The sequence below is a fragment of the Musca domestica genome, unplaced genomic scaffold (assembly GCF_030504385.1).
Source record: "Musca domestica strain aabys unplaced genomic scaffold, Musca_domestica.polishedcontigs.V.1.1 16, whole genome shotgun sequence".
Taxonomy (NCBI): Eukaryota; Metazoa; Arthropoda; class Insecta; order Diptera; family Muscidae; genus Musca; species Musca domestica.
Genome location: NW_026712219.1, coordinates 11,005,333 through 11,031,402, shown reverse-complemented (window position 1 = coordinate 11,031,402; position 26,070 = coordinate 11,005,333). Strand labels below are relative to the sequence as shown.

General features: G+C 34.3%; 1 protein-coding gene across 1 annotated transcript; it reads right to left on the bottom strand.

Annotated features, from left to right (window-relative positions):
* Positions 1 to 6,707: 6,707 nt before the first annotated feature.
* On the bottom strand, positions 6,708 to 8,610 carry LOC101895536 (uncharacterized). The gene is made up of 2 exons (XM_005179516.1): positions 7,521 to 8,610; positions 6,708 to 7,039 (listed from the first exon to the last, which is right to left on the bottom strand). Exons 1-2 carry the CDS (start codon positions 8,608 to 8,610, stop codon positions 6,708 to 6,710), a joined length of 1,422 nt encoding a protein of 473 aa, XP_005179573.1.
* Positions 8,611 to 26,070: the final 17,460 nt, after the last annotated feature.

The window sequence follows — 26,070 nt, the reverse complement described above, 5'->3', positions numbered from 1 at the left end:
AGTTATGGCCATTTTAAAGTATTGAATAATTCATGCTTAAAAAAGTGATCACAAATAATAGCTAAAAACGCCGAAAAGTCAATATTTAAGGATTTATGGCCATTTTAAAGTATTGAATAATTCATGCTTAAAAAAGTGATCAAAAATAATTGCTAAAAACGCCGAAAAGTCAATATTTAAGGAGTTATGGCCATTTTAAAGTATTGAATAATTCATGCCTAAAAAAGTGATCACAAATAATTGCTAAAAACGCCGAAGAGTCAATATTTAAGGAGTTATGGCCATTTTAAAACATGTAATAATTCATGCCCAAAAAGTGATCACAAATAATAGCTAAAAACGCCGAAAAGTCAATATTTAAGGAGTTATGGCCATTTTAAAGTATTGAATAATTCATGCTTAATTCATGCTTAAAAAACGCCGAAAAGTCAATATTTAAGGAGTTATGGCCATTTTAAAGTATTGAATAATTCATGCTTAATTCATGCTTAAAAAACGCCGAAAAGTCAATATTTAAGGAGTTATGGCCATTTTAAAGTATTGAATAATTCATGCTTAAAAAAGTTATCACAAATAATAGCTAAAAACGCCGAAAAGTCAATATTTAAGGAGTTATGGCCATTTTAAAGTATTGAATAATTCATACTTAAAAAAGTGATCACAAATAATAGCTAAAAACGCCGAAAAGTCAATATTTAAGGAGTTATGGCCATTTTAAAGTATTGAATAATTCATGCCTAAAAAAGTGATCGCAAATAATAGCTAAAAACGCCGAAAAGTCAATATTTAAGGAGTTATGGCCATTTTAAAATATGTAATAATTAATGCCCAAAAAAGTGATCACAAATAATAGCTAAAAACGCCGAAAAGTCAATATTTAAGGAGTTATGGCCATTTTAAAGTATTGAATAATTCATGCCTAAAAAAGTGATCACAAATAATTGCTAAAAACGCCGAAGAGTCAATATTTAAGGAGTTATGGCCATTTTAAAACATGTAATAATTCATGCCCAAAAAGTGATCACAAATAATAGCTAAAAACGCCGAAAAGTCAATATTTAAGGAGTTATGGCCATTTTAAAGTATTGAATAATTCATGCTTAATTCATGCTTAAAAAACGCCGAAAAGTCGATATTTAAGGAGTTATGGCCATTTTAAAGTATTGAATAATTCATGCTTAAAAAAGTGATCACAAATAATAGCTAAAAACGCCGAAAAGTCAATATTTAAGGAGTTATGGCCATTTTAAAGTGTTGAATAATTCATGCTTAAAAAAGTGATCACAAATAATAGCTAAAAACGCCGAAAAGTCAATATTTAAGGAGTTATGGCCATTTTAAAGTATTGAATAATTCATACTTAAAAAAGTGATCACAAATAATAGCTAAAAACGCCGAAAAGTCAATATTTAAGGAGTTATGGCCATTTTAAAGTATTGAATAATTCATGCCTAAAAAAGTGATCGCAAATAATAGCTAAAAACGCCGAAAAGTCAATATTTAAGGAGTTATGGCCATTTTAAAATATGTAATAATTCATGCCCAAAAAGGTGATCACAAATAATAGCTAAAAACGGCGAAAAGTCAATATTTAAGGAGTAAGGGCCATTTTAAAGTATTGAATTTAAATATTGAATAATTCATGCTTAAAAAAGTGATCACAAATAATAGCTAAATACGCCGAAAAGTCAATATTTAAGGAGTTATGGCCATTTTAAAGTATTGAATAATTCATGCTTAAAAAAGTGATCACAAATAGTAGCTAAAAAGTCAATATTTAAGGAGTTATGGCCATTTTAAAATATGTAATAATTCATGCCCAAAAAAGTGATCAAAAATAATAACTAAAAATGCCGTAAAGTCAATATTTAAGGAGTTATAGCCATTTTAAAGTGTTGGATAATTCATGCTTATAAAGGTGATCACAAATAATAGCTAAACACGCCGAAAAGTCAATATTTAAGGAGTTATGGCCACTTTTAAATATGTAATAATTCATGCTTAAAAAAAGTGATCACAAATAGTAGCTTAAAACGACGAAAAGTCAATATTTAAGAAGTTATGGCCAATTTGAAGTATTGAATAATTCATGGTTAAAAAACTGATCACAAATAGTAGCTAAAAACGCCGAAAAGTCAATATTTAAGGAGTTATAGCCATTTTAAAATATGTAATAATTCATGCTTAAAAAGTGATCACAAACAATAGCTAAAAACGCCGAGAAGTCAATATTTAAGGAGTTATGGCCATTTTAAAGTATTGAATAATTCATGATTAAAGAAGTGATCACAAATAATAGCTAAAAATGCCGAAAAGTCAATATTTAAGGAGTTATGGCCATTTTAAAATATGTAATTATTCATGACCAAAAGAGTAATCACAAATAATAGCTAAAAACGCCGAAAAGCCAATATTTAAGGAGTTATGGCCATTTTAAAATATGTAATTATTCATGACCAAAAAAATAATCACAAATTATAGCTTAAAACGCCGAAAAGTCAACATTTAAGGAGTTATGGCCATTTTAAAATATGTAATTATTCATGATCAAAAGAGTAATCACAAATAATAGCTAAAAACGCCGAAAAGTCAATATTTAAGGAGTTATGGCCATTTTAAAATATGTAATTATTCATGACCAAAAGAGTAAAGTCAATATTTAAGGAGTTATGGCCATTTGAAAGTATTGAATAATTCATGTCCAAAAAAAGAATCACAAATAATAGCTAAAAACGCTGAGAAGACAATATTTAAGGAGTTATGGCCATTTTAAAGTATTGAATAATTCATGCCCAAAAACGTGGTCACAAATAATAGCTAAAAAGGCCGAAAAGTCAATATTTAAGGAGTTATGGCCATTTTAAAGTATTGAATAATTCATGCCCAAAAACGTGGTCACAAATAATAGCTAAAAAGGCCCAAAAGTCAATATTTAAGGAGTTATGGCCATTTTAAAGTATTGAATAATTCATGCTTAAAAAGTGATCACAAACAATAGCTAAAAACGCCGAGAAGTCAATATTTAAGGAGTTATGGCCATTTGAAAGTATTGAATAATTCATGCCCAAAAACGTGGTCACAAATAATAGCTAAAAAAGCCGAAAAGTCAATATTTAAGGAGTTATGGCCATTTTAAAGTATTGAATAATTCTTGCCCAAAAAAGTGGTCAGAAATATTAGCCATTTAAGGAGTTACGGCCATTTTAAAGTATTGAATAATTCATGCTTAAAAAAGTGATCACAAATAATAGCTAAAAACGCTGAAATATCAATATCGAAGGAGTTATGGCCATTTTAAAATATGTAATAATTTACGCTCAAAAAAGTGATCACAAATAATAGCTAAAAACGCCGAAAAGTCAATATTTAAGGAGTTATGGCCATTTTAAAGTATTGAATAATTCATGCTTAAAAAAGTGATCACAAATAATAGCTAAAAATGCCGAAAAGTCAATATTTAAAGAGTTATGGCCATTTTAATGTATTGAATAATTCTTGCTTAAAAAAGTGATCACAAATAATAGCTAAAAATGCCGAAAAGTCAATATTTAAGGAGTTATGGCCATTTTAAAGTATTGAATAATTCTTGCTTAAAAAAGTGATCACAAATAATAGCTAAAAACGCCGAAAAGCCAATATTTAAGGAGTTATGGCCATTTTAAAGTATTGAATAATTCATGCTTAAAAAAGTGATCACAAATAAAGCTAAAAATGCCGAAAAGTCAATATTTAAGGAGTTATGGCCATTTTAAAGCATTGAATAATTCATGCTTAAAAAGTGGTCACAAACAATAGCTAAAAACGCCGAGAAGTCAATATTTAAGGAGTTATGGCCATTTTAAAGTATTGAATAATTCATGTCCAAAAAAATAATCACAAATAATAGCTAAAAACGCCGAAAAGTCAATATTTAAGGAGTTATGGCCATTTTAAAGTATTGAATAATTCATGCCTAAAAAAGTGATCACAAATAAAAGCTAAAAACGCCGAAAAGTCAATATTTAAGGAGTTATGGCCATTTTAAAGTATTGAATAATTCATGCTTAAAAAAGTGATCACAAATAATAGCTAAAAACGCCGAAAAGTCAATATTTAAGGAGTTATTGTCATTTTAAAATATGTAATCATTCATGTCCAAAAAAGTGATCACAAATAATAGCTACAAACAAAGAAAAGTCAATATTTAAGGAGTTATGGCCATTTTAAAGTATTGAATAATTCATGCTTAAAAAAGTGATCACAAATAATAGCTAAAAACGCCGAAAAGTCAATATTTAAGGAGTTATGGCCATTTTAAAGTATTGAATAATTCATGCTTAAAAAAGTGATCACAAATAATAGCTAAAAACGACGAAAAGTCAATATTTTAGGAGTTATGGCCATTTTAAAGTATTGAATAATTCATGCCCAAAATAAGTGATCACAAATAATAGCTAAAAACCCCGGAAAAGTCAATATTTAAGGAGTTATGGCCATTTTAAAGTATTGAATAATTCATGCTTAAAAAGTGATCACAAATAATAGCTAAAAACGCCGAAAAGTCAATATTTAAGGAGTTATGGCCATTTTAAAGTATTGAATAATTCATGCTTAAAAAAGTGATCACAAATAATAGCTAAAAACGACGAAAAGTCAATATTTTAGGAGTTATGGCCATTTTAAAGTATTGAATAATTCATGCCCAAAATAAGTGATCACAAATAATAGCTAAAAACCCCGGAAAAGTCAATATTTAAGGAGTTATGGCCATTTTAAAGTATTGAATAATTCATGCTTAAAAAGTGATCACAAATAATAGCTAAAAACGCCGAAAAGTCAATATTTTAGGAGTTATGGCCATTTTAAAGTATTGAATAATTCATGCCCAAAATAAGTGATCACAAATAATAGCTAAAAACCCCGGAAAAATCAATATTTAAGGAGTTATGGCCATTTTAAAATACCCAGTAATTCAACTTCAACTTCATTCCAAATGCGATTCTCAAAATTCTGATTTTACTCAAAAACATTAAATGTTTGAAAAACTTATTTAAAGCAAGTAAGCAAAGGCTATAGTCGGGGAGGGGGGGGGGGGGGGGGGCGGCCATGTAATACCCTACAACACTACAACATGTTAGAAGCCCTCTTATGTCCTAATCCATTTTGGAAGATTTCGCTTTTGAAACTATGTCACGGAGCACTGCGCAGATATTACCTTTAGCATTTTGAACAGGGACATTTGCCCAATATTTACTATGTCGTGTTGTTACTTGTTGTGCGAAAATGCTAGAATTCTTCCCTGTCCTTATCGCTCTTCCCAGGCAAGTCGAATGGTTCCAATTGTGTATCAGGATTGTTTTTCTGTTTTTGGTTCATTTGAACCATCTCAAAAAGCAAGAGGACCCTCTGAATTTCCAAATTAAGACTCATCTATATGATTTTCCTGTCTACGATATTTGGCTATCGTCGGATATTGCCTGTAAGTTATGCTGGTATATTTTACCATTCTACCATTCTACCCAGAGACCTAAACTCTAACTTCATGCGAGATTTTGTATCCTTTGGTTTTTATTTGTATTATAACGGCTGCAAAATCAGGAACATTTTTTGTTGGTCAATTTCAACCCTTAAATATATTGCGGACATCTTTGAAAACAATAGGCCTAGCCATTCTGAGCCTAACCCTACCCCCTTCGTGAGGATCGGACGATAATAGCAATATATATACAATATCCCCAACCTGTGTTGTAAGGTGAAAAAATATTACAAAATATACACTTAAATATTATAAGTCAAATTAAAAAAATCGCATGCGATAAAAAATATGAAAAAATAAAAATATGTCACAAAATACTAAAAAATCTATATTAACATCATTATAGGCGTCTTTTTATGCGTTTTTTTTAGATTTTATCCTTTTATGCCATGAGGGCATTCTGGATTGACAAAATTTATCAAAATCGGTCCAGCCATTCTTGAGATATAAGCATTTTAGCTAACATCCCCTTCCTTTGTATATATACATTGTATATATATTTCGCTATATATATCCGAAATATTTACTATCGGCATCTACTTAATGGTCAGGATTGACCTGTTCGTCTATTTGTGATTTCGCCGGGATTAAAAATATTCGCGGTTTAAGGGAAAATTTGATTTTATTTAACTCAAATGTCATATCCTTTTTCACCCACTAAATATTACCCGATGACCAATAAAATTGGAAGGCTTCTGCCCAGCCTTAAGCTCTAGTCCCATGCTAACTTCCGCGTCGATTGTTCTATAATTGCGACCTGTAGAGCAACTGCAAAATCAGGAATTTTTTCAGTTTTTGGTCCATTTCGACCCCTGTATATTATGCGATCATCTCCAAAAGAAATAGGGTTCTATTCTGACCAGTCAAACTTATAATACCCCCAACACATACTGTTGTAGGGTATAATACACGTCATTCCAAATGCGTTTCTCAAAATTTTGATTTTACTCAAAAATATAAAATGTTTGAAAAACTTATTTGAAATTGTGGTACTCATTCGTTTCGACATACTAGAACAGGGCCCAAGACATTTCTTAAAAGAGTTTAGCCTTCCCTTTGGTTAACAGTCTAGTTCGTTATTAATTACCAATACAATTGGTGCATATATATGTATGTGATGTTTTATTTAAAATACGTATGTATTTCTCTTTTTGATACATATGTACTCCAGGTAATGGTTTACATGCTTTGCTTAGAAACCAAAACCACCGTAATGGGGGTATGGACGACGAAAGGGAGGTACGAAGCCACCGCCGCCACCAAAGCCTCCACCATAGCCATATCCAACACCTCTTCCAAAACCACCGCCGCGTCCGCCGCCAAACCCACCTCCTCTGCCGCCACCACCAAAACCACCTCCTCTGCCGCCACCACCAAAACCACCTCCTCTGCCGCCACCACCAAATCCTCCTCCTCTGCCGCCACCACCAAATCCACCTCCTCTGCCGCCGCCACCAAAGCCACCTCCTCTACCACCGCCTCCACCCCCATGTCCACCGCCACCACCTCCTCCCCGTGCCTCAGCTACATTGCAAATAGCAACAATCATCATTGCAATGAATATCAACAATATTTTGTTCATTTTCCGGAATAAAAATATTAACCGATATCAAAATACGTCTCGACTACAAGATCGTTTCCGAAATACTGAAATGGATTTTTCATTCAAACAAGTCTATTTCGCATTAAAATCTTTATTTATTTTTTATTTATTTAAAAATAACATCTCTTAATTAGAGCATTGGTTCTAATTTGTTTTTGTTTTTAGCATTTTTTTTTTTACAACAAAGTGGGCAATTTTCTTACCTGCTGGTCAAGTTCAAAGAAAAATGTGCAATATCTAATTTTGTTGTTATTATTTTTTTTTTTTTTTAAAAAAAAAAAAACTTATTCCAACAAAACCCTTGTTCTTTTTTTCTAATTTATTTTTTCCAACGAAAAATCAAAATTTCACCCACAAAACAAATTGCCGCCACCAAATGACCAAATCCAAATAAAATCCAACCGATTCTGTAATAGAAAATATCCAGAGGATTCACCGGATATGAATCTTTTAACACCTGAAATTGTTTTGAATTGGTTAGGGCCTGAAATGCTCTCTCCTGCCACTGTTGCCACAGACCCGCTTCGTGGACCAACAGAATAAAGAAATCCAATGCAGCGGCAAATGACGAATCCCTTCGCACCGGATAACTGGTGAATATATCACAAGAACAAATATCCGTTATCTGATAGACGGGCTGAATCAAATGCCGTTGGATTTTCTCCAAAAACAGCCAATCGTCATGGGTCACAATAAAGGCATAGGAACGCGTTTGACTACTCAGTAGCTTGGCAACATCGCGATAGGATGCATTGACCATAAGGGCGTGAACGGATGACAGATCGACATGGGGATTATTATCCAACTCGGTTGATATATGTTTGGGTGTGAGGATTTCCATATTTGCTTCGATTAAAGCCGACACGGTGCTCAGATATGGTTGGAACACAGGACGCATATTATAGCTGGTCAAATAGCAAATGTAATAGCCGTAGAGTATAAATGCCAAAAATGTGCTTAAGATAAACACAACTTGCAGGTGTGTGGAGCTATTGACCAATCTCAAATGACTGTTTGAGTTGAACAACAGCAAGGCCCAACTGGCTAGGCAGTTGGCTCCAAAATTCCTTTTCGGTTTTCTAACGCATGATAAACACAGGGCCACATAGGGTACAGCCAGAATATAGAGTAGCCAAATGTAGACATCAAATGGCCACACCAAATACCAATAGCGCGGCAACTCCGCCTCGGCGGGAACCATTATACAAATTTTCGATTTTTCCAGGGGATAGCTGAAGGTTATGTTCGCCAAAGGATTGTAGAATGTTGATCGGTGTACGGAGAGATTGTAAATGCCCTTTTCAATATCGCCCTGCACTTTGGCGATATTGTAGTCCAGCAGCGGTACAAGTTCCAGTTGCATGCCATGTAAACGTGCGAAATCCGTTAGGAGTTGTAAATTTTCACCACCAAATTGCTTTTTGCCATTTCGGTCTTGATAACTGAATGCCCTTGGTATTTCCTGATTGAATGGTGTCCGCAAGGTTTGCATTTTATTTGAAGTGGGTTTTGCTAATGCTGATGTAGGAGAGTGTCGGATAGTTGCTACTACATGTTCGCTTTTATAGTGAGCGATTACCGATGTTATTTGGATAGGAAGAACAAATACACTAATCGCATGTCGTTAGTTGCGAAAAAAAACTCCTTTAAAAAAATCAAGTAATCACGACCAGGGTATCCTCTAAAAGGAGCAAAATAATAAAAGAAGCAAAATACTTCTTACTAGGAGAATGTAAATGATTCTTCATAGGAATCTGATAGGGGATCCTCCTCTAAGGGCTCATTATAGAAGGCTCATTTATAGCAGCTTATAAAGATTCCTTTATAGGACCCTTTAAGGGCTCCTTTATAAGAGCATATAAATGTTCCTATATAGGAGCTATAAAAAATATAAACTTCTTTATAGGTGCCTAGGAAGCATCCTTTATAAAGACTCCTTGATAGGAACCTATAAAGGTAACTTTAGAGCCTATAAAGACTTCTTTATAGGAGCCTATAAAGGCTCCTTTATAAGAGCCTATAACGTCTTACTTAATGGAGATCCACAGATATCTTTTTTTTAAGTTCAATTTCAGGATAATAATTTAATAATTTTGCAGGATCATTCATCACTTATGCAGGGAATGCAGGGGCATCCCAGTCTCTCTGATCACTTAGAATTTTTCCTGAATCTGCAATTACGGTACATCCTCGCATGCTTTATATCTACAGGTGAGATGAAAAAACTGCAATCAACTTCAGACTGCTGTCATAACTAAGCCACTCGTCCGCCAGCTGTTAAAATTATTCCAGTGACAGCTCATTATATTTTTTACAAGCGTACCAAAAGCATTTTTGAGAGAATTTTCCAAAAAGAAAGTTATTCGTGATGGAATTCAAGCGCGATTGTGTGATTTCTTTATATTTGGCTGGAAAACGACGAGTGGCTATCGTTAGAGCACTCCAGCATTTAAATGTGAATAAATCTTTTGAGTCTCGTAACACCGCTCGTTACCGGCAAGGGAGTGAGCGGAAAAAATAGCAACATCAGCAGAAATGGTTCGAAAAGTAAAGAAGCGACTTGATCGAAGTGATCGACGCGCATCGCAGAGGCCGAAAAATGACTGGTGAGCTGAACATATCGCAATATTCCATTCGGCAAATATTGAAAAATGAGCTCAGGGTAAAACTTACACCACAACAGAAAGAAACCAGTAAAGAAAGTCTTAAAGTCGGGCGGGGCCGACTTTCTGATACCCTACACCACTTTGCTAATTTAGTAGAGCCCCACATAACAAAAGTTTTTATGGGAGAATTCAATCATACACCTTATGATTATAATTATAATTTAAAATTTAAAGGACTAAATATGCCGAAGCATTTGTATCTTTTAAATTCGGAATTGTATTGCCCATTTGGTGCACAATTAACCAGAAATCGGATAATTAACCAGAAATCGGATAAAGATATATATGGGAGCTATATCCAATTCTGAACCGATCTCAATAAAATTTGGCAAAGATATTTCTGAGCTGTATTTGATATATTTCCCTGAATATCGTTGTTACGGAGTGCATATTACGGTTGTGGGTAACAAATATAACAAATCGGATGAATAATATATATGGAAGCTATAGCTATATCTGAACCAATCTTCACCAAATTTGACATACTAGCTTCCAGACTCAATTCGGTCGTAAGTGCCAAATTCCATTCCAATCGGACAAATATTAGATGTTTGGTGCACAATAAAAGCAAAATCGGACGAAGTTATATATGAGAGCTATATCCAAATCTGAACCGATCTCTACAGAGTGCATGTTACTGCTGCGAAGGACAAAAATAACAAATCGGATGAACAATATATATGCGAGCTATAGCTATATCTGAACCGATTTCGATCAAATTTGGCATACTTATTTTCAGGCCTAATTTGAGTGTATATGCGGACTTTCGCATACAATTCGGGCTGATATTACACGTTTGGTGCACAATAAAAAGCAAATCGGACGAAGGTATATATGGGAGCTATATCTAAATTTTGACCGATTATCTCCAATTTCAATAGGTCAGCTGAAACTGTGCACCTTCGGTTGGCCACCAGAACTCGAGCGCCGGCCATAGTGATGATGTGGGCCGCCATAACAGTTGATGGTCGCTCTCCGCTCGTATTAATCGACCGTGGCATCAGAATAAATGCCAAATATTATCGCGAAAATATTGTGGAGGGTGTACTAAAGCCTTGGGTAAGCTAACATTTTATCCGCAGACCTTGGACATTCCAACGTGACTCTGCACCAACGCACTCAGCACGCGCCACGCAAGAATGATTACAAAATCAGGTTCCTCGCTTCATTTCCACCAAAATCTCTGGATACCAATTCATTGGACTATTGTGTCAGGAGTATTTTGAAAAGCAAGGTTGGCACTAAAAAATACTAAATGGACAATAATACCGCAGAGCAATATTCGGCAGCGTGTGACGGTTTCATTGTCAGAAGGCCACAAATCGTGCCAAAAGTGACCAATTCGAACAAATCTAGACTTATTCTAAATTTTGATGCTATTTCCGATTTTTTTTGTTTTCATTCAATAAAGTTAAAAAAAAATGTAAAAATTATGGCGTTTGACTTTGTTGTTTGTTTTTTATCTCACCCTGTATTCTCCCTTCTTTATCTCTCTTTTACATTAATTCTACTCGCAGTGAATTTTCCACATAAATTCGACATTGGATATGAAATCAGTTCACGATAATGTGGGTACACCCACAACCACTTTTAATCTGCAGATTTTAGAGTTCATGTTTTAAAACATATCGAACCAATGTTTTTATTAAGAGTAGCAGCTTAAGATTTCTTCATAGCGGGCCTAAAAGATATTTATCAAAAATACTCTAGTTTAAGAGGACTTCATAGTCTATGAGATCTCTCTTTCCTATGTATTTATCGTTTGTCATGTCACAAACGCATGTCCAATCGTATAATACCCTAAGCAACGGAGTTATGTGTAGCGTTGTGCCATTAAGTAATGAATAATTTTGACATACAAAAATCAAAGCATACTTTCAGGCTCATTACGGTAATCTCATGCAATTTAGATTAAGCTCTGTATTGGGCTTCTCATTTAAATTCAAATGTTCGAACACTTTGTTGGCAATGAACCGAAAAAAGAAATCGTTGTCAATTAAAGGGGTTATTACACATTTGTTTGTGTATTATAGGCCTACCAATTATGAAACCTAATCGAACGTAAGTTATAACAAATTCCCTTCTGTTTGCAAATAATTCAACAACTTAACTGTCTTATATTCAATATTTTGCGGAAGAAATTTGGGTAGTACTGGTTTCAACATCATCATATTTTATTAAGCGAATTATTAAGAAGAGAATAATGTTGGGCGTCAAAAAATCTGCATTTATCCGCATGATGGACTCCCAACTTCTCTTGTTCCAATTTTATGCCTTACAATTAGACAATGGGCCTTGGCGCAAAACACTTATATAGCTAATCCAGAAAAAGCGTTTTAGACCGGAAACTTCAACAGCAACATCGAAAGACATGTTATCTAACTGATGTTTCTGAAACGGGGAATCCCAAAGAAACACTGTTGGTTGCATTGGAAATAGGTAAGATTTTTTAAGGTAGGAAATCCTTTGTCGCTCGCGTATAATATGCAAAATTTTCGTTGGAATATTTTTAATGAGCTCGATCCCTAAATCTCTGGTTAGATGCAAATGTTTCTTGAGCTAAAACTAGATGTTATTTTCGGATCCATATCTGAGCAGATGGTTACTTGCACCTTTCAGCCGTCTTAATCATCCAAATTTCATGCGATTGAAGTTCAGATATTTCTGTTCTCCTTGTTAAATGTATAAGGCAAATTTGAGTAGATTGCAACCCGAAATAGAAGCAAAGGAGTGAATACATATTACGATTTTTCGAACCAAAGACTTTAGAGCGAAAAAGTTTAAATTATGGGAAGAAATTGAACTATTTCAATCTAATATCCTTCGTTCTTTTACGAAAACGCCAACCGATGTCTTATGCAACAGGACACGGTAGCAAATCTTTCTTAAAAAGCATAGTCTGCTTAGAGATATATTGCAGGTTATGATAGTTATTAAGGGAAACACATAGATCTAACTGAGGTACGAAAGGAAATAAATTATCCAGGGAAGTGATAACCTCAGCATGCTGAAAATCTTTCACTGGTTCCATTTATATTCTACAACAAGTTAAAAAGTAGTAAGTTCGGCCGGACCGAACTTCGAATACCCTCCACCATATGGAACGAATTTGGAAATTTTCGAAAAAATAAAATCCTAAAAACATTCTGTTAAAATTTTAAAAATACCAAACACAGCCGATATATTGGGGTCTATACGACGTGGGCCTACAAAGGCATTGTTTGTCATAAGCCATTACCATATTCAAATTCGAAACTTGAAATAAACGGTGAAAAATGTAGCTAAAATCATCAAAATATCGTATATAGGGAGGTACCGTTATATCGGAGCTGTGCGAAGACCTGGACCTGCATAGACAATTTTCTGTCACAGGCTGTAGCATCCATTACGAACTTCAAATAGCACATCTCAAACAATTTCGGTGGGTATTGTACGTAAAATCGCCAAAATACCTTATATATATAGTACTGATATATGGGGCCTATACGAAGACCTGGACCTGCATAGACAATTTTCTTTCACAGACTGTAGTTCCCATAACGAACTCTAAATACGTAATTTTAAACAATTCTGGTGAATAATGACGCTAAAATCATCAAAATACCGAATATTGGGAGGTACCGTTATATGGGGGCTGTATGAAAACGTGGACCTGCACAAACAATTTCCTGTCTTAGAGTGAAGCATCCATTTCGAACTTCATATACAAAATTTGAAACAATACCGGTGAATAATGTCGCTAAAATAATCAAAATACCGAATATTGGGAGGTACCGTTATATGGGGGATATACGAAGACGTGGACCTGCACAGACAATTTTCTGTCTTAGGATGTAGTATCCATTTCGAGCTTCAAATACCTAATTTGAAAAAATTCCGGTGAATAATGTCGCTAAAATCATCAAAATGCCGAATATCGAGAGGTACCGATATATGGGGGCTACGTGAAAACGTGGACCCACATGGCCCATTCACAAACTTAACCTGCCTACTGGAAAAATAAACATGTGTGCAAAATGTTAGCCTTCTATCAAAATTCGTTTGAAAGATAGCGTGATTACAACAGACAGACAGACACACAGACAGACAGACGGACATGGCTAAATCGTCTTAGAATTTTACGCTGATCAAGAATATATATACTTTGTTGGGTCTAGGATCATTATTTCAATGAGTTACAAACGGAATGAAAAAATGAATATACCCTCCATAGTATGGTGGAGGGTATAAAAAATCCTGCATATGGTCTGCCACGACTGTGACCATTTGGCCTGTCATACATCAACGTTGTCGACAAACTGACAAAAACTTACTTCAAATCAAATCCTTCTGCCTTTTCGACTGTACCAAAAGATTCGGATTCCTCATTTGTTTGGTTAAGTGTTTGGATATCTGCTCTGAGAGCAGGATAAATGCTCTGATCACTACATCTTCGGTGAGTACAGCATAGTGAGAAGTTGGGTTCAAAACTATCTGTTTAAGTAGCTGATGTTTTAACATCGCCTAGATGCTTAGCGCACCTATAAACTTCCTCCGCTACATTGAAAATTGCAATAGAATCGAAAATCTTCCACCTCTATCATAAGAACCTAACATTTTGTGAATATAAAAATGATTTCGGAAGACGACTTTTCAAAGCATTTGTTTAACTCCATGGAATTTCCAATAAAGATCTTTGTGCTCTAGCTTCACAAATGTCAGCATGAAGTCCAATCCACACACAAATGTGAATGCATATGTAAGTCCATACATACTATAATATCGAACTAGGTAGGTTTACACACACACACACACGTATTTGCATATACATCTGACGAGTAATTAGATCTCTTTGATGGCGCTGGGTGGTTAAACCAGAAAGTTCCAACCTCAACACACCTTGGTTGCTGGAAAATGAAAACGAAAAAATAAAAACAACATCCAACGTCCATCGTGACGACTCAAGCGAAAATGATAAGAATTCATAGTGACAATGCAGTCAGACTGGCATGTCGCTTGCACGAAGTAGATGCAGTCAGTTTGTTGTCCTTTTTAATTGAACAGAGATATGTAAGTGTACACACATCCATGAGTAGATGTAAATGTGTATATAAATTCATAATTAAGATAGCGTTTAATAATTTTAAGGAAATAAATAAGAACTCAGAACTGCTGATATCAGGACCATGTCAATTATTTCTCCATCTATCCTATCGTAGATAGTTCTAAATAAGCTCCATACGAGCTAAGTGTAAATCCTCTCATATCTAAAAATGATGCCAGAACATTATGTTTCCTATTTCTAGGTCCAGACGATATGCGGAACCAAGGTGGGAAGACGTAGCGTATTATTGGTAAATCATTGTTATCGACAGCATTTTCTATAGAAATTTTTATTATCGATAACATTTTCTATAGAAATTGTTATTATCGACAACATTTTTTATAGAAATTGTTACTATCGACAACATTTTTTATAGAAATTGTTACTATCGACAACATTTTTTACAGAAATTGTTACTATCGACAACATTTTCTATAGAAATTGTTACTATCGACAACATTTTCTATAGAAATTGTTGTTATCGACAAAACTTTCTATAGAAATCATTGTTATGGACAAAACTTTCTATAGAAAATCATTGTTATCGACAACATTTTCGATTGAAATTGTTGTTTTTGACAATTTTTCTAACGAAATTGTTGTTATCGACAACATTTTCTACAGAAATTGTGGTTATCGACCACAAATTGTTGTTATCGACAACATTTCCGATAGAAATTATTGTTATCGATAACAACAACAATTGTTATCGACAACATTTTCTATAGAAATTCTCGTTATCGACAACATTTTCTATAGAAATTCTTGTTATCGACAATATTTTCTATAGAAATTCTTGTTATCGACAAAATTTTCTATAGAAATTCTTGTTATCGACAACATTTTCTATAGAAATCGTTGTTATTGGCAATATTTTCTATAGAAATCGTTGTTATCGACAACATTTTCTATAGAAATCGTTGTTATCGACAACATTTTCTATAGAAATCGTTGTTATTGGCAACATTTTTGATAGAAATTGTTGTTATCGACAACGTTTTCGCTAGAAATTATTGTTATCGAACACTTTTCGTTAGAAATTGTTGCTATCGACTATCTTTTCATATTTTTTAAATAGAGTACTGGAATTTACGCAATATCGGCCTTTTGGAATTAACCCCACTCCACTGTATTAAAAATAATTCAATTTGGTTTTCAAATCAGATTACAGGTTTTCCCAAGACATATATTAAACAAATTTTTCAATTGTTTTACAGAAATTTTATGTGTTTTATATAACCGGTAAAAATTACGGGTGATCTGTACTAACGTTCGAATAATTTGACATCTGTAGTTAAGGGTAAAGGTAAAGGTTATTCTTAAGTTTTAAGAAAACATCCAATGGCCGCTATACGAATAGTATAGTAGATATATCACCTGATATCAAATCAAGCTTCTCAGATGGCTATACTTTGATTTTCTGGATTTTTCGTCAAATAACAGCTTCATATCCTTTATAAAATTATTAATCATCTTGATTGAAGATCCTGAGCGCAATTCAAATGTAGAATATCTGCTTGGCAGATTATAAATTATCTTCAGCTTTTTGTTCTGTATTATTTGTAGCTTTTTATATGAGTTTTGGCACAATATACCAACTTTGGCAGCCATGCGTTAGAATTAGCCTTATACGCATCTTATATAACAGTAATTTATTTTTATACCCTCCACCATACTATGGAGGAGAGGGTATATTAACTTTGTCATTCCGTTCGTAACTCCTCGAAATACTCCTGTCAGACCCAACAAAGTATATATATTCTTGATCAGCGTAAAATTCTTTGTCGATTTAGCGATGTCCGTCTGTATATCTGTTGTAATCACGCTATCTTTCGAACGAATACCTATCTTTCAAAATACCGAATATCGGGTGGTACCGTTATATGGGGTCTATACGAAGACGTGGACCTACATGGCCCATTTACAAACTTAACCTGCCTACTGGAAAAATAATCATGTGTGCAAAATTTTAGCCTTCTACCTCAATTGTATTTGACGTTCGTAATGGATTCTATAGCCTGTGACAGAAAATTGTCTATGCTGGTCCAGGTCTTCGCCCAGCTCCGATAAAACGGTACCTCCCTATATACGATATTTTGATGATTTTAGCTACATTATTCACCGTTTATTTCAAGTTTCGAATTTGAATATGGTAATGGCTTATGAAAAACAATACCTATGTAGGTCCACGTCGTTATATTCGGTATTTATAAAATAAGTTTTTAAGGATTTTATTTTTTGAAAATTTCCAAATGGTGGAGGGTATTCAAAGTTCGGCCGGGCCGAGCTTACTGCATTTTAACTTGTTAAAATTTAATTTAGATTTTCTATTCACAATGTGATATAGGGATCTCCCACATCTTACCGCTTTGCGACAAGTCGAAGTTTAATTTTTGATCTAGGGTAATGCCTAAACATTAAACGAATTTCGCAAATTGAAGTTCTTTGCGTGTGTCCAACGGTTTTTAGAGGAAATTCTTTTAGGAGACTTGTTATAAGGAGATATGATAGCTTATTTTATTTCTTCATTATTTTTTATTTTCCATTTGGTGGCTGATAGATAACTGTTTTGAATCCTGTTCACAATTGCGATGAACTTTTCCATGGCATACAGGGTTGCCCATAATCGACGGACCCATTTTTTTAAAAAAAAAATCAAAGAAAAAAATAAAAATTTGGCGGTTGGCAATGTTAATCATTTAATTTGTTCCAAGTAGATTTGTTAACGTCAATTTTTGAATATGATATCTCTCAAATGGCCGCCTCTGGCGTTGATGACGTATTGTGCCCTTTTTGCTGCATTTTCCATCGTTTTTGCCAACATTTCGGCCGGAATAGCGGCTATTTCTTCACGAATGTTGTCCTTGAGCTCTTCTACGGTCCTTGGCTTGTTAACGTAAACCTTTGACTTCAAATATCCGCACAAGAAGAAGTCAGGCGGCGTCAAATCGGGGGAACGCGGTGGCCAGTCCAAATCACCACTTTTCGACATCAAACGGCCCGGAAACAAATTCTTTAGAAAATCGATTGTTATGCGACTTATGTGCGGTGGAGCGCCGTCTTGTTGAAAACAAAACTGGCTCATACGATTTCGACGAATAATTGGCATCACGAAATTAGTCATCAATTAGTCATCATGTTGCGATAACTCTCCTGATTGATGGTAAAAGCATGGCCATTTTCATTTTGGAAGAAAAACGGCCCAATGACCGTTTTCGCACTAACGCCGCACCAAACTGTGACTTTTTCGTCATTAAAAGGCACTTCTTGAATCTCCTGAGGATTTTCAGTGGCGTAAAAACGGCAATTTTGTTTATTTACGGTCCCATTCAATGTGAATGGGACATGATAATTTTGTTCCAAAATTGCTCGTCATCTTCGGCCATTTCGATGACTCTTTGGGCCCATTCCAATCGACGAGGCTTGTCCGCAGGCAACATTCTTTGCGTCAATTGAATTTTGTACGGGAACAAATGCAAATCAATGCGAATAATCCGTTGTAAAGTGGACCGAGCCATGTCCAACTGCTGAGAACGGAGTTTTTGGGATGTTCTTGGGGACCTCTCAACACTGGCTCGTACGGCAGCGATATTCTCGGCCGATCGCCTTGGTCGAGTTTTATATGGCCTTTTCGGATTAGAAAGAGCCTTACCAGTCGAAAATTTTTCGTATAAACGCTTAATGGTGTTCTTAGAAGGCGAACTTCTCACATTTTTTAATGTTTTAAAAGCACGTTGAGTTTTCACAATTGACTTCTTGTAAATTTCAACTATTTCAGAGAGCTCGCGTGGCGTGTATTGGTTCATGGTAAAAATCTGCTTGGACTGACGCTTCAAACGCGGTATGTCATTAAGCGATGTGGCATCTCTGTCAAAAGTTATGGCGTTGCCAGATGGGTCCCTCGAATATGGGCAACCCTGTATTATAGCACTGTCGTCTGCATAAAAAACAATATAATTTCCTATAGAAATTTTAAAATTAGAAATGAAAAGGGTATTTAGCGGTCGAGAAAGTATTGAGCCGTCAGTGGGGAATGTCACGCCACAACGATTTAGACGACAGTAAACATTCTATATATGAGAAAACTTTTCACTAGTTTAATAAGTTATAATGGAATTTTCATTATATAAAGTTTAAAGATAAGGCCTCTATGCCAAATAAAGTCGAATGCTTTTTCTACATCAAGAAGAAAAACACCCGTAGAGTACCGACGATTCTTATTTGATTTAATCATATTGAATATTCTTCTAATTTGGCGAGTGGTAATGTTCAAGTCTGAAACCAAATTGACACCTATATATCAGATTCTTCTCTTCTAGGAATGTTTGAAGACGTTGGTTGGAAGATCATTTTTTAAAATAGTTTGCCTAAAGAACTTAATAGGCTTATTGGTCGGTAATTAGAAGGAATTCTTTGTTCTTTACTTTTTTTTTTGGGATTGAAATAAATGTGGCTAATTTAAAATCACTCAGAAAGTATGACTTTGTTATGTAAAAGTTGTATGTTCTCAATAAGCAATTTACAGCAGAGTGAGGTAGATTTTTTAAGAATAAATTGTTATGTGATCTATGTCAGGTGCTTTTAAGTTCTTAGAACATGAAATAAAATACGTCATATCTTCCGAAGATGTTCTGGAATTGGCATCAGTATATGATGGGGGTATCGTATTTTTTCAAGAGATTATAAATATTATTAACCTTGATTTCCATTGAACAGAAGAGCTTAAGGTAATTTAAAGTGTTCTTTCGAATCGCCTTCATTCGAGTTCTTGTCATTGGAATACTCTTACGTTGGATTTTCAATTTGACAAAATGTTTTGTTACCAGCAGGCAGAATGGACAACAAATTAGACCATTGGAGATTTCTTTCATTTTGTATATTTAGAGAAATAAGCCTACTAATGGCATTAATGATTATGCTGATGTCTGGTTTAACACAACGTTGAAATTTTGGTTTATATTTATTTCTTGGGAATATTAAGTATCTACAAAGATCGTTTATATTGGTTTTTGTAAAAATTGCGAAATTGTTCCAGTTGGTTCTATGCTAGTCTAGATAAGTTGTTTCTGCATTGGAAATTTCCTGATTAATAGAAAAAAAGTTATGGAACATGATCGAAACATAAAGTATAAGAATATGTTTCAGTGTTGAATTTGAAAACAATAGTGAAGGACTGCCCGTAGGTCAAATTTTGAAGAAATATGGTCACGTTAGGTGGGTAATATATATAGTAATTATTTGATGATTAAATAGAGCGTTTCCGCCAGGATCGGATATAGACATCGCCTAAGATATAGACATCGCCCGTTGCTGATGATATCATATCAAGGTCAAAAATAAAGTCAAATGTTAACCGAGGACAATAAGCAAATATGAATTTGATTTTGGAGTTCAAAAATTCGACGGTAATGTACATAATTTTTTTTTCAGTTTTGTAGGATAAGGAAGATTTAAGGGCGATTGTAACACTTTCACCATGGGAACTTCTGTTATTTCTGTGTACTTTGTATCCAGGTATTTCTATGTTATGATTTGGTTTAAGAAATATTTCGTTCAGTTGGGAAATGTCAAGGGATTTTTCTTCTAATAATGTATGAAGTTATGGAGGCTGCGGATGATAGTTCTAATGCACTACTTTAAGACTTTTTTGTATATAACTAAATTACATATTTTGGCAAAGACATGATAACATTTAATTGTTCCATTTTAGTTCTACATTTACATTTGTGTAACTGTACTTTAGCTCCTAAAATGTCCATTAAACTGGAGTTACCCTGACGTGCAGTATGCAGCTCGAAGGGTAGTTTTTGATGCGCTTGTAATTAGAATTAATGCTACTCGCAGTACGCTTGAGAGTTTCGATGTAGTCACCCTTTATTTTTAAGCCTGCCCGCAGACAAATTCACATCTCTATACAGCCGGTGCATTTTAGTGGGGGAGAGACTCCAGAGAGACCCTTATTGAATCCTTGTGTGTTCATAGATTTTAAGTAAGATACGGCACTGTATTATTTAAATCTGGACACTCGTGTAATTTTTGTGTTTAAACTAAAATAAAGCGAATGAAGTTTTCAAATTCATTTTCCAATAATTGGCTTGGTTCGAGTTCGATATTCGCTCACTGGTTGTCATACCCACCTCTCTGACAACTAATGCTTTCTAAATAGTTTATTTTCAACCCAACAGCAAACAAGGGGTTTCATACGTAACTCATCACATACATAACTTTGTATACATACGTACATACCAATGGTTGCAGTCATCTGGGGCCTACACATTTTTTTCCAGCTTTCAATTCCTTTTCTTTGCATTACCATAGTGTCTCTATTTGCTTTACTCATTTTTTTTGTTTGAATGCAATGTTTTTGCCGGCCGGTTTAAGGTTTTGTAAATTGATTTATTTTCGTTGTCCAGCAGTTCATCTGGCATGAATACAGTGGCTCAATGTGTGACTTGTGTACCTTTTAAAAGACATTCAACAAAACTGACACTGTAATGTTAACGTTTTTTTGCACATTGTGCCACTGTACTCTTATAAATGAATTTGCTAAAAAAAACCTTCACATTTACATTCGGTTTTATATGTCGTGGGATAGGATTGCACTGATTTTTGCACATTAGGACGTAATATAAAAATGCGGAAGGGTAATAAACCGGCTGGGCACATCCGAGTAATTCCTTCTCTTACTAGAAAACGCCAAAAATCGTTCTCAAGAGACAAAGAGCTTTCCGAATTCTAATGTTCGGAAGAGACTAAGTCTAGAATCATTAGGCAGAGGATGACAAAGTGTTTTCTAAATTGAAAAATGGCAAGTCGTGTCCGAGTAACCTCCGGAAAGAGATTTTGGACATTACAGAAGAGGACGATTTTATTAATTTCAGAATACCATGTTGTCTATTTGCTCCTTTTTGAACTTTTATTTGTCCTTCGTTTCTGTAATTGTTGTTTCCATATTAACATGCCTCTGTCATGAGCTGTAACTTTATGTATTGTAGACACAAACCTTTTCCAGCACAAGCCGGGTTAGGAGGCCACCTTTGGAGTTTGTTGGCCTTAAACACGTAAGGCTGTTTTACAGATTTGTTTTCCCTTTAACGTAAAACAATACAAATTAAATTAATAGAAAGGCATTATAATCCAAATCATCGCAGGATATACAGGGTGAGATAAAAAACCGCAACAAAGTCAAACGCCATAATTTTTACATTTTTTTTTAATTTTATTAAATGAAAGTAACAAAATGTCGGAAATAGCATCAAATTTTAGAATAAGTTTAGATTTGTTCGAATAGATCACCTTTGGCACGAGAAAACAAAATTCGGCAGTTCAACACTTTCGGCCAAGCGAAGCAACTCTTCAGCTCTTTTGAGTCTATTTTCTTTCTGTTGCGGTGTAAGTTCTTGCACTTTTTGGAATTTCAATGGCTTTACCCCGAGTTCATTTTTCAATATTTGCCGAGTGGAATATTGCGATATGTTCAGCTCAAGAGCCATTTTTGGCCGCTTCTTTACTTTTCGAACCATTTCTGCTGATGTTGCTGTTTTCTTCCGTCCACTTCCTTGACGTCGGGCTACGCTGCCAGTATCACGGTAATAGGCAATGGTACGAGACACAAAAGATTTATTCACATTTAAATGCTGGAGTGCTCTAACGATAGCCACTTATGGTTCTCCAGCCAAATAAAAAGAAATCACACTATCACGCTTGAATAACTTTTTTCGGGAAAATTCTCACCAAAACGCTATTGTACGCTTGTAAACAATATAATGAGCTGTCACTGGGAGCATTTTAACAGCTGTCGGACGAGTAGCTTAGAAATGACAGCAGTCTTAAGTTTGTTGCAGTTTTTTCATCTCACCCTATAATTATTATCACAACAAACATACATGTTATGTATGTATGTTATGTTTATAAATATAACTCTGTTCCAGAACCTTCAAGCTACTACTGTGTACTTTTTCACTTTTTTACAATTTTTTGTGTTATAAATTCGAAGTTATTTTCTTCAAAATGTTTAATTTTTAAAAAAATATTATTTTAATAGCTGATTTGTCGTCAAGTGGCCCTTGCTGAATTTCCACTCCAATTGCGATAATTTTTGTTAAAAGCTTTTGAAGTTATAAACTGCCACCAAATTTTTTGCACTTCAGTCTAATGTGCATAACCATATGTATGCTAAATGTGTGTGTGTACTATATTCCTACATTCATATTTATGTTTGAATATTAATTTCTATTCGAACTTGCCCCAATTTGAACTAAAAATTAGCATCACTACTCTTCTTTTACTGCTCTTTGAAAAAATCTCAGTTATTGAACTTATGTTTATGAGTTTGTGTAAGTGTTCACCCTACTGAGAAAGAGAGGGAGAGAGTAAAATACTACGTCTCACCTTTGCCATGGTGGTAAAGAGCAGCTTTCGTTGCAAATAGGTGGTTGGGTGATGACTACATGTGTGAGTTTGTATGTTTGTTTTACATTTCCTCACAACGAGTTGATCTAGTAACTAGATGCCCAGTAGTGGCTGATTTCAGCAATTTCAACTCACACGTATTCTTACGCTCTTTTGTTTGATCGCCAATCAACCAATAGGAAAGCAGAAATATGAGTGGGAGAGACAAGCTACACAGGCAGAAGTTCTGTGTAACATTTACATTTAATCGTAATCGAGACTGCTGTTAGTGAACACATAAACTGAAAATTATTGCGATATGTCAATGATGTCATTTGAAAAGTATTTTGATTATATGAAATGTGTTATATGTTATAAGACATTTAAAAAAATAAAAAATATAATTTAAAAAAACATTTTGAAACTGTTCATAAAGACATGAATTGTTTGCAGGGGGAAGAAAAAGAAAAACAATTTAAAATGTATATAAATTCATCAAGAGTTTACTAAAATAAATGCATTTATCAAGAGTATTACTAAAATATGTACATTCATTAATTTTACATTTCCCAGAAAAATAAAAAAATGACGACACCCGCCACACATGTGCTTTCGTCGCTATCTCGTTGACGACTAAATAAAATGAATAGAAAAATCTTTTCTTCCAGTGTTATTTCGTCGCTCTCACCAATACTATTACATTGGGCATCTCCCAGTAAACAATTTTTTCCGACTGCTCTGATTTTAGATTTTTTTCCGAAATTTCTGACGTTTTTTTCAGAAATTTCTGATAGAAATTGGTCCGATTTTCTAAACGTTTTTTTTTAGAATTTCTGCACATTTTCCTGTGTTTTTAAGCGAAAAAAAACTCGAAAAATGTACAAACGGAGAGAGTAGATTGTCAATTGCTCTGGCATATTCTCTCCCACATGTAAACGGATGGTGGTGGTTTGACACATTCTCTCCCATAGTAGTTGTTGTTGTGATCATTCATTTCAAGATCTCAACAACAAAGCGCAAAGCGCAAAGCAAAAATGCTATTTGTTATTGTTATTGTGAACTGTTAGATTTTCCGTTCCCAAAAAAATATGATGGAAAAAAATTGCAAAAACAACTACATACCGGTTTTCTGTGTGCACTGCTTTTTATTTTTAGTTCTTGTTTAGCAGTTGAAACAGAAACGTGCTACTGTATGTTATGTTCCTAATAAAAATAATATTTATAATGTAAATGTATTATAGATGTAATATTTAAACTACATTTTTACGAAACCCGAAATAAATTGTTTGTTTTTTAAATAAATATGTGTGTTTTTTTTTTCATTTTTAAGTGGTGTGACGATTTTTTCGATATTTCTTCCGAATTCTGAACGATTTCTTTCAGAAAATCGGAACTTTCTCCCGAATTCTGAACGTTTTTTTTTCAGAAAATCTGAATTTTATTCCGAATTTTCTTTCGAATTCTGACCGATTTCTTTCAGAAAATCTGAATATTCCGCCGAATTTCCAGACGAATTCTGCCCGATTTCTTTCAGAAATTCGGAGTTGTCCTCCGAATCTTTTCCGAAAATCTAATTTTTTCTCCTATTTTTTCAAGAATTTTCACCGAATTCGGACCGAATTCGTCCAGAAAATCTAATATTTTTTCAGATTTTTTTCAGAAAATCTTTCCGAATTCGGTGACCACGTCCATACAACTTTCGTACCGAAATCGGAAGGAATTCGGAATCAGAATCGGACATTTTTTCAGAGATTCTGACAGAAATCGGACCGAATTCGGCAAAAATTATTTACTGGGCTATGATCTAGTTTTCGTGTGTTTGCATTTAGAGTTGGGGGGTTTTGAAAAGAGAAAGAGTATTACAACCTCTCACCAAACATTGAAGATAATGGAAATAAAAGTGTTTACCGGTATTTGGTGTTGGTTTTCATATGTTTGTTGCTGTTGATTGTGGTACGAATGGAGTGATGTCAACTGTGTGCTTTTGGATGATGTTTCAATTGGTAATTAATTTTAAAGGCAATTAAAAAGCGATTTCGAAGCAAATTATCAGTTCAATGAAACGTTCAGTAAGGTCCTATTATAAAGAACCAATTAACTTACCGAAAAAATAACAACTAAAAACTGTGAGCAAAAATAAATTATGAATAATGAAAATATTGCCAAATTTCAGAGTCTGAAAGCCGATCCTGATGGCATGTAATCCTGGTAATAATTCAGCTTATATTGATCTGAGAAGGAAAGAAACCAAAAATACCATCAAAAACCAGATAGTCTTTAAAATACGTATCGGTGTGATGGCTATGAGAGATCAAGAGCCCAACCCCTTAAGTGTGATTTAAAGTAAAGTGAAAGAGAGAGATAATATTATTTACTAAATATTAATGCTGTGACAAAAAAAAAGTCACTAATTTGGGGAAGAGAAAGAAAACTAATAATTTGATGGTCGAAACATCTGATTTAATCAGTAAAATGTAGATTAGTATTTAATTTAACAGATTTGTAAAGATTCCCAACGCCAGGGAGATTTTGTGAGTGTACGATTACCTCGAGATACAAGAGAGGTGAAATGCGAAGTCGTTCGGCCTAAGGTTACTGTAGGTGGAAACAGAGTCCCTTTAAAATTAATGTGTTTAGATTGGGGAGAGAGGGATCAAGGTTGGGTTGGCAAAGTGAGGGGACAAATATACCAGTATTCCTAGATTGCGTAGGAATTCACATCCATTTATGTATATTCGAATATTTTTCCTATTCTGTTAAATGTGATTCTTCCAGTCCACGTAAGTTAAATTTCACTTTTGACAGCATTGTT